Here is a 9,358-nt window from a genome sequence, read left to right as displayed (position 1 = left end):
TGTATCTTCTTTTGTTTTATTTTCTTCATGTTCCTCCCTTGTACCTTCACTTTGTATCTGTTTAGTTTTTAGTCTGGTCAGACTAGGCGTTAGAATTCCGCTGGCTTTTTTTTTGGGCCGGTTATGGTTTCACTCTTTCCATCTTTCACGCCGTTGGTGCTTTATGGGCGGTACCAATGTTGTTGATAAGGCTAGGTTTTCTGGAGTGGTCTCCGATTAGTTTCTCGACCTTTTGTAGGTGGGATTTCATCCGACTGATTCTTCTTGGTGTTCCGTTTTCGTGGCAGGTTAGGATTTTGGTTGTTTGGAGTTCTTTTTAGTTTTCTGGTTGCTGTCTCATGGAGGGTGTTCTTGGGCTTCCCGACGGTTGATATAGTAGCTTAGTGGACGAGTTGGGCGTGTGATCGGTTAATTGTGCGAAAAATACTCGGCTTTAGACGTACCAAAAATTTAAAAAAACACAATAAGTTTGTTTTAGCAAAACACGTGTCAACACCGGCTATTCCCGCTTACAGTCATGCTTTAAAAACAGTCGAACATGGCGACGACTAGACGTAAAGACATAAAATTAGCTAAACTCTTTGTGGGTCACGTACGTCACCATTAAACGCCATCCCCTGCCTCTTTCCGATGACCCTCTATCTATTTATATACTGTAACGACTTATGTATATATACGTATAATAATATCTATATATTGTTCATATATTAATTAGTTAATAATATTACAATCGAGCAAATTCCTTTCACTATTCACCAACTGTAACTAATAACAAAGGTGGGATTTTTATTAACAAAGGTGGGATTTTTATTAGAAATGAAGTAATAAATCCAAAATCTAAATTAATCCTATCTTTTTATTCCCTAATTTCTCTTACCCAACAAAATTTTAACCCTAAGAACTTAAAAAAGCCTCTTCCTTTGTATATTTTTAGAGAGAGAAAGTGAAAGATAAATACCCAAAAAGCAAATCTTTTTATTATTAATTTTTGTTAACCTTTGATAACTCAATCTCACAGATACATGTATGCAGAGATAGAGAAAGAAAGAAAAAAAAAATATTGATATGTTGTAGAGATAAGGTGTAATTTGGGGCATAATTTCATACAAAGGAGATACTTTCTTCGTATCCTATCTGTAAGTTAAATACCTTTCTGCTTAATTAGCTGTAATCTCAAATCAAGCAGATCTAAATCAATTATTTTAGTTATTAGTTCCTTTTTTGGATAAAATTTTTGTTATTATTTCAATCAATTGAATTCAGGGCACGATGGTATTGGTTGGATTGGATTGGATTGAATTAATGTGTTATGTAATTTGATATTGAGATTGTGAGATCTGTGTTCTTTGGATTGATGATTATTATTGTTTCTTTTGTTGAAAAGATTCTATTTGTATTAATGATTTGAATTTCAAGCTATTTGCCATTTGTGGATTAACATGATTTTGATTGCTTTTGTGTGTTTCTTACTCTCTTTAGCTACCTAAATCATATCATATAGATCTTGAATTTATTATGTCTCTGACTTATCAGTTTGATTGAAATAAATTGTTATATGATTTGGGCCTTTTTGGTAATATGATAACCATGTTTTATATTTCAGTTGATAAAGCATCTTGATTGGTGATCAAACTGGAAGCTTTCAAGAAATTTTGATCAGGGTTCTTACAGGCGCATTTTTTGGGTCTGATTCTGAAGATTACAATTAATATTGATTAGGGTTCTCCAAATACCTCTAAAAGATTCATCTTTTGTGTGCGATTCAAGACATCTTGATTAGGGTTATTAATATATTGCTATAAGTTTTTATTTTTAGGATCTTATTGAAGAAGGCATGTTTGAAGAGAGATCCTTTTTGGTGTCAAGAAGGGAGAACACTTGGAGGTTTATGACTAATTGCAGGATCAAAAAGATAGAATCACATCAACAGAAACGACCGTTAGAAATCGAAGATGAAGAAACCTTTCATTCTAGGAAAACTCGCAGGCAATCTAACGGCTTTAAAAATCTTGATCTTCAATTAGGGTTTCTTGGTCTTGCATTAGTCCCCATTAATCAATCGGATAATAATCAAGATCAGGGCGGTGATAATTCAGATTCAAGCTCCCTAATTCATGCAATTGGTCGTGACAACTCGATTAGTTGTCTACTTAAATGTTCGAGATCCGATTACGGTTCTTTAGCATCACTAAACAGAACATTTCGTAACCTAATCACAGGCGGAGAACTCTACAAATTGAGAAGAAAAAACGGTATTATCGAGCATTGGGTTTACTTTTCTTGTCATTTGGTTCAATGGGAAGCTTTTGATCCGATTAATCGGCTTTGGATGCATCTTCCCACAATGTCATCAAACACATGTTTTCAGTTTTCGGATAAAGAATCGTTAGCAGTTGGGACAGAGTTACTTGTATTAGGTAAAGAAGTGCTCGATCATGTAATTTATAAGTATAGTTTGTTGAAAAACTCATGGTCATTTGGGCAGTTAATGAATGAGCCAAGGTGTTTATTTGGGTCGGCCAGTCTTGGTGAGATTGCTATTGTAGCGGGTGGGTCCGACCCAAATGGAAGGATTGTGAATTTGGCTGAACTTTATAACAGCGAGTCAGGAGAATGGGAAACGCTCCCGAATATGCTCAAACCGAGAAAGATGTGTTCGGGTGTTTTTATGGATTATAAGTTTTATGTAATTGGTGGGATTGGTGGGGCCGATATGAAGCCGTTGACTTGTGGTGAAGAATATGATTTGCGTACTCGTGTATGGACAGAAATCCCAAATATGTCACCGGTGAGAAGTGGTGGTGCCGCCAATGGTTCGCCATCAACCACCACTGAGGCACCACCGCTAGTGGCGGTTGTTGATAATGAACTGTATGCAGCTGATTGTGCAGATATGGAGGTTAGAAAGTACGATAAAGAAAGGAAAGAATGGGAAACTGTTGGGAGATTGCCTGAACGGGCTGATTCGATGAACGGATGGGGTATTGCATTTAGGGGTTGTGGTGATCGAGTTATAGTAATTGGTGGGCCCAGAAACAGTGGGTCCGGGTATATAGAAGTGAATTCATGGGTGCCTAGAGAAGGGCCGCCTCGGTGGACTATGTTAGGATGGAAACGGTCAAGCAACTTTGTGTACAATTGTGCTGTCATGGGCTGCTGATGTTTGGTGTTTTCATGGGCATATGATTCTTGATCATGGGTAACTCAACTATCCAAACAAAAGTTTTTTTTTTTTTTTTTTGTTTATCATTTATTATAATTGTTAATTAGGGGAAAACAGATTTTTACTTGAGTTTAAAGATTTCTTGAAAGATCTTGAGTACATTTCTTTAGTTGTCATCTATCTCAGGGTTAGGGGATCTAATAACTTTCCGTTTTGGTAGGTAGTTTTTTTGTCGAAAAAAAAAAAAAAAAAAAAAAATGATCTACACAGTTTGTTATATTGATTTTAGTTTTTTGAGACTGCTCAAAGGAGAAATAAGCTGCAAGAAAATATAAGCTCATGTATATGGCTTTGTACCGAGTATTCCTGTTCCTTATTAATCTTGATTTTGTTGATGTATGCCCTATAATGTAATACATTTGTTTTTAGCTTCTTTCGGATCGGATCAACTATGTTGGTTTCTAGTCTTCTGATTTTGATGGTATGCAATCCTGTATGCCCTATAAGTAAAGATGTTGATTTATTTGTTCCAACTTTACTTGCAAAATGAATGAAGTAATAATAGATAATGGCTTCTGCTGTTGAAAGTTAGTATAGAACATGTGCACCCTTATCAATTCACAATTGCTTTTATTACCATTTGAATGAGATTTTTAGATTAACCGTATTTATCTTCTTTTTTGGGATTAACTCGAATATCCAACTTGTTTTTTTGGCCAGTTATTTCTAGGGTGACCGCCTATTTTACGGGTAGTACGTAATCATCGTGGGTGACTAGTACACCTGGCAAACGGATCGAGATGGATCGAGTTGGGTTAGGATCAAATGGGTTTGGGTTGGAACGGGTCATGGGTCAAAATTATAATGGGTCGAACGGGTTGGGTCGAGACCCGGATCGGTTGGGCCAGGCTAGTAAAATTGTTCTTATTTGTATTTTTTGATGTATCTCTTCCGAACACGCGCCCCGATAACGTAGGTTGAAAAACACGGGTAAAAAACGCGTGCAGAAAAATGCTGGTCGCCGATCAAAAGTTATTGCGATCTGAAAATTTCCGTTAATGCACGGATGCACCCAGTCGCAAGAGTACCTTTGCAGCGCAGAGTTTGCATGGTTGCCTACTCGTAAGCTCGCAAGTCACCTTGCCGCAAGAGCATTTTGGTGATTTTCGTTTTTTGAGGGCGAATTCGTATATTTCGTTTAAAAATGAGCGTTTTGTTCAATAGCCCTTAAATGAACTTAAGTATATCAAATCTTTTGACATTTGCCGACCCGTATTTTAACTGACGGACTCATAAACGGATCACTATATGTTCTATTACTGATGTTATCGTGTTTTTTTTTATTATGTTGCTATTAGGTTATTTGGTTTGAATATGTGTTTTTCTTGGTTTGAAAAAATGAATAGTGAAAATGAGATTACATGGAGTTAAGAATTGAAATTTTAAAAAATAATAAAGATAATATTACGGTTTTGTAAGCCCTCAAATCGTGTGGCCAAACAAACATAAACACGTCCCTGACGCTTTGTTTTTTCGATCGAATACCTGACTGACGCCCCTGGCGCGTCAAGGCTAACGTCGCGTTAACGGCGTCAGGGGGCGTCAGATTTCGCCAGTTGGGATGACGGATTAGATTTCAGTATTTCACGCCTGGTTAATAGTAGTCTAACAGGGTGTTAGTTTCTTACGCTTTGAAGAGTTAGTCACATTTGTGACCGAAAAAAATAACGCGTTTGATTTTTTCTATCAAATCAAAATTTAGCACATGTATATATATTTAAATTATTAAAATTAATCTATTTTACTTTACAACATCTCACAATACCTTCTAACTCAAATTTAATACTTACCACTATTTACCTTAGAATTTAAATTTTGACATGGGCATGTCACCGTCAAAGAACCAATAATTCTCCAAAAATTGCAAAATCTGACTTCACGTTACAGTTAAAGTTGCGGTGGTCATATCATCACGATTGTTCGAATTTACACATGCAGTTTAATCGAGTTACACCTCTAACCTGAAATATGAAGCAACTTGCTACATATCTTTAAGTTATGAGAAGTCTTTTAATATTGTTATAAAAGTTTGATAATCGACAACTTATAGTTGTTCTAATTATCTGTTTATCCACAATGTATGAGATATACTTGACTTATATACGGCTAGATTGTAGGGCTAGATTGTGCTTGATTAGTACCAACTTCTGTTAAATTGAAGAAGTGAAATGAGAATGTCATGGCTTAACGAAATACGATGTCTAAGATATAACAATCAATCAGGTGAATTTACAATACCTATATCGATAAAGCTTGCATGCTTCAACTTCATGTAACTACTAACATCTTAATTAACAAGGACTGAAACATCTTTTTAATCTTCTATTCTTTGGCTAATACTTGGACCTGTTTAGCATCTAGAAAACATTCCATTAATCCCTTCCTAATTTCAGGAGGGTGACAATTAATAAACGTGTCCACAAACCTTTTTTCCTTCATCCTCAATGCTTTGATCACGTTCAACCTATCAATTCTTGGAACCAAACCCATATCATCTATCTTTCCAGCTACCACCATTCGCGGTTTCATCATCTTTTCAAGATTATTACAAAGTAAAAAAGGACAACCAAGAACAACATTTGCAGGTTGCTTCAAACACGTCACCACAAAACTCATGTTTCTTTTAACTTTGTCAACTGATAAACATAGCAAAACTGGATTACTACCAAAAAGCCTAAGCACATCATCTTCTGAAATCCCAAACTCCTCCAGATTTGCTATTTTCTCACGAATGCTCTCTACGCGCATAATCCCGATAAATTTCACCACGTATTTATACATTTTCGAATCTTTAGAGATGCCCATTCTTCTAATGTATTCCAATTTCTCGGCATTTAGGGTAGTCTGGCGTATTACATTAGATCGAGATAAAAGCAATGATGTTAAATCATTCCCTGTGATACCCCCATCGATTTGTATAACTCCACAGTCGGCTTAATCTTCGTCTTGAAATCGAAAGTAAGAATAGACGGGTTCATGAGAACAGCTATTTGAAGTGTTTGTCTTGAACCGAATAACTTTTCCAAGTACCGAACACGCTCATCAAGACAGTGATCGATTTTACAACTTAAAAAACGGGGTCTGAAGCAAACAAGTTCTACCAAGTCTGAAGACTTGAATCCAAGATCTTTGAGTAATTTGAGTCTGGTTTGAACTTCATCAAGTTTTGCTTTGTAGATAAACCGCAAACGCTTAAGAATTTGTGATGTTTCCGCTTTACTGCATCCCCATTTTCTGAATAAATTTTGATAGATCTTTGGTGATAACTGACACTATTGGTGTGAAGAAGATGAAAACAGAAACAAGGTAAATAATACATCAAACGAGATTAGAGCATCAAATATATTAATGAGAAAATATGTGGAAATTAAGACCTGATCTTGCACTAAGTTATGTTTTTCATCATTTTTGTTGGATGGTGCAACCATTACCTGTAAGAAACACGAATTGTGATCTAACGAAAAACATTGTTTATATCTACTATAAACTACGTGTAGTTCACCTCTCCAAATCATAACAACTCATTTACTATTTTTCTTTTTCTTTTTTTTAAACAAAAAGCGACTTGAAAGTGAGCAGCTTTTTAAGGCAGTGAACTGATTGTGATTTGGCTAAGTGAGTTGCAATGAATAAGATAAAGGGCTGGAAACACAATAAGTGGATTGTAATAAAATGCTTAAAAATACGGAAAGTGTGATCAACCACAATATTTGATTCTCAAGGTTCTAACAGGACATAAAAGGAGGATGTATAAACTACTCGTATAAAATAGCTTAAAAAGTGTGCAATATAATTTAAGTGGGTACAGCTACGGGTGTTTCGTGTAAAAGGGATGATACGTAGAATATCAATTATACAGTTTTATAGACGGTTAATATCAGACCACCAACGACATTACGTTCGGAGGTATGTCTCCTACAGAAATACAAAATTCGATATAAAAATGATGATATACCAAACAAGGTTGGGATGACATGGATTTAACAGAACCTCTCCTGCACTAATAACATATTATATAAATTTATAATGAACTAGTTACATATATGATAAAGAATTTATGTGATTGAAAATTTCAAAAGTAATGGTTTCCAGGTGTTGTAATTGTAACTCATATTGGATTGGATTCAAATTTCAAAGACTAGAAAATCATACCACTTGATTAATAGTCGACACAGAGTCGGTTGAAAAGGAACGCGTTAACCATCTCTCCTCCTGCAAATGACATGAACATATTGTATATTATATAATTATAATAAATTTATTACTAGTAGTATAAATCAACACAAGTATATTTTCAGATAATTATGAAAATCTAAAGTAATTGTAACTAAAATAGCTTGAAATACAAATTTCTTATGTAACATTCAAAAGCCCTAACTTAGTTCATAACCCTAAAAATTGATCTACATGTGACATGTACATATTATATAAATTATACGGAGTAATAATTTACTACTAGTATAAATCAACACATATATACTTTCAGGTAATTATGAAATTTATTTATAGCAATTGTGCCTAAAATAGCTTAAAATGCAAATTTCTTAGTATGTAACATTCAAAAGCCCTAACTTAAGGACTTTTACATACATGTACAGCGTTACAAGGTTTATAACCCTAAAAATTGATATACGTGTGACCAGAACCCTTTATTATCTGTACAAAACAGGATTTACTTACAGAGATGATTGATGAGAAAACGAGATATTTCTGCGATATAAGACTTCTTGTTCGACAAATCGCCATTATTGTGAATACCATAAGAGTCGAGATTGAAAAATCGAGTAACCAGTGTGTGCGAACGAAGGAGCGAATTGGAATATACCTGAAGATCAGGGGCTGGAAGTGAAATGCTTACTAATCGTTTTTTTTTTTTTTTTTTTTTTAATTTTAAACAACGCCCAAGGACCTAAATTATCCGTCAACTTCGAACGTGTGGATGGGAAGCTCGTCTAGCAGAGTTTGAAAAATTGAAAGACTTCATGGTGGATAGGCTTGATGTGGTGTTGTTCATTTTAGGTTTTTTTTTTTCTTTTTTTTTTGTTTGGTTTGTGCATTGCTTCTTAGTTTTTGTTGTTCGTTGTGTTGCCAGACGGTGCTCTTTTTTGTTAACTCTCTATTTAGTCGGTTTAATTTGATTGTGTTTTTTTGTTTGATCTTCTTTTGAGCCTTGTCGGGTTTCCCGTTTATGGTTGTAATTTGTTTAGGTCCTTTCATCCTTTGATGAAAGTTCACTAGTTAAAATAGTTTTCGTCTTTTTTTTTTTTTTTTTTATTATTAGAAAAAATAGTCTTTATCATTATGATTGTGTCAATTTACAAATACAAACAAACTCTAAATGTTCCACTTTGATGAAGTTCCCATTTGATATGAAAAGTTATTCGTTTTTTGTCAAGAAAAAAGAAAAGAAAAATACTCTAAACGTTGTAAATAGTTTTAGGGATATTGAGCAAAAATATTGCAAAACGCCCTCGCAAGGGGTCTTGCGACCTTGCAAACGAATAATCACGTCGCAAGGTGGTCTTACGACCAGACATGATCAAAAATTTTCATATCGCAAACTCAAAACTTCTAAATGTCATACTTTTTGATATGTAGCTCCGATTTAGGCCCTTATATACAAACATACATATATGACCAAAAACTATTCTAGTAGAGCTTTATTTCTAACAAACTTTATTTCTATGATGACAACACATAGATGGATGAGTACAAGTATTGATGAGATGGCACGAGGGGTGCGGATTGCTGAAACAAGGGTTACCATCGACCATCATGTCTTATGGTTTCATTGACTCTCTCGAAAAGTTCTAGAGATATGAGAAGCTCTATGTGTCGAGGACTGACCGCGTGCCAAGTGAGGGCGAGGATGTGGAGTGCACATGAGATAGTGAGCGAGACTACTGGCACATTATTAGTTTCGCCTATGTACTCGTCCTGATTACGACACATGGTATCAAGTAGTCTATGCAAGTCAAATTTTACTTAAAGTCTTTTATATAGGGTAGTTACGTTGTATTTTTGAAGTTGTTAAAACACATAAAAACACAAACTTTCTTTATACCACTATAAATCCTTGTGTTTGTTGAATTTTACATTCATTATTTATTGTATTAACAAACACAAATGTTTTCG

General features: G+C 34.9%; 3 protein-coding genes across 5 annotated transcripts; 1 reads left to right on the top strand and 2 right to left on the bottom strand.

Moving 5' to 3' along the window:
• The first annotated feature begins 804 nt into the window (after positions 1 to 804).
• On the top strand, positions 805 to 3,653 carry LOC139861259 (F-box/kelch-repeat protein SKIP11-like). 3 transcript variants are annotated; one of them, XM_071849591.1, is made up of 3 exons: positions 805 to 1,136; positions 1,604 to 1,684; positions 1,817 to 3,653. In XM_071849591.1, the coding sequence occupies exon 3, from the start codon at positions 1,835 to 1,837 to the stop codon at positions 3,158 to 3,160; it is 1,326 nt and encodes a 441-aa protein (XP_071705692.1). In that variant the 5' UTR covers positions 805 to 1,136; positions 1,604 to 1,684; positions 1,817 to 1,834; the 3' UTR covers positions 3,161 to 3,653. The 3 variants fall into 3 exon arrangements, with proteins under 3 accessions (XP_071705692.1, XP_071705691.1, XP_071705690.1); XM_071849590.1 differs by having other exon boundaries at positions 806 to 1,136; positions 1,604 to 1,720; XM_071849589.1 differs by having other exon boundaries at positions 806 to 1,136; positions 1,604 to 3,653.
• Positions 3,654 to 5,432: 1,779 nt separating this feature from the next.
• Positions 5,433 to 8,071, bottom strand: LOC139862553 (uncharacterized). Its single transcript, XM_071851168.1, has 4 exons — positions 7,904 to 8,071; positions 7,376 to 7,435; positions 6,598 to 6,654; positions 5,433 to 6,495 (listed from the first exon to the last, which is right to left on the bottom strand). Exons 1-4 carry the CDS (start codon positions 7,982 to 7,984, stop codon positions 6,106 to 6,108), a joined length of 588 nt encoding a protein of 195 aa, XP_071707269.1. The 5' UTR covers positions 7,985 to 8,071; the 3' UTR covers positions 5,433 to 6,105.
• Positions 5,546 to 6,028, bottom strand: LOC139864757 (uncharacterized). The gene has a single exon (XM_071853326.1). The coding sequence runs from the start codon at positions 6,026 to 6,028 to the stop codon at positions 5,546 to 5,548; it is 483 nt and encodes a 160-aa protein (XP_071709427.1).
• Positions 8,072 to 9,358: the final 1,287 nt, after the last annotated feature.

This window comes from Rutidosis leptorrhynchoides, chromosome 8 (assembly GCF_046630445.1).
Source record: "Rutidosis leptorrhynchoides isolate AG116_Rl617_1_P2 chromosome 8, CSIRO_AGI_Rlap_v1, whole genome shotgun sequence".
Classification (NCBI taxonomy): domain Eukaryota; kingdom Viridiplantae; phylum Streptophyta; class Magnoliopsida; order Asterales; family Asteraceae; genus Rutidosis; species Rutidosis leptorrhynchoides.
Note: the sequence above shows the minus strand (reverse complement) of the source record. Positions and strands in the feature narration are given on the sequence as shown.

What these genes read in the sequence shown, in the direction of transcription:
- LOC139864757 (XM_071853326.1), bottom strand. Translation starts at nt 6,028, where the DNA reads ATGGGCATCTCTAAAGATTCGAAAATGTATAAATACGTGGTGAAATTT.
- LOC139862553 (XM_071851168.1), bottom strand. Translation starts at nt 7,984, where the DNA reads ATGGTATTCACAATAATGGCGATTTGTCGAACAAGAAGTCTTATATCG. An exon ending in TTTTCTCATCAATCATCTCT is followed by an intron (nt 7,436 to 7,903) that starts GTAAGTAAATCC and finishes TGTCATTTGCAG; the next exon opens with GAGGAGAGATGGTTAACGCG. An exon ending in TGTCGACTATTAATCAAGTG is followed by an intron (nt 6,655 to 7,375) that starts GTATGATTTTCT and finishes TGTTTCTTACAG; the next exon opens with GTAATGGTTGCACCATCCAA.
- LOC139861259 (XM_071849591.1), top strand. Translation starts at nt 1,835, where the DNA reads ATGTTTGAAGAGAGATCCTTTTTGGTGTCAAGAAGGGAGAACACTTGG.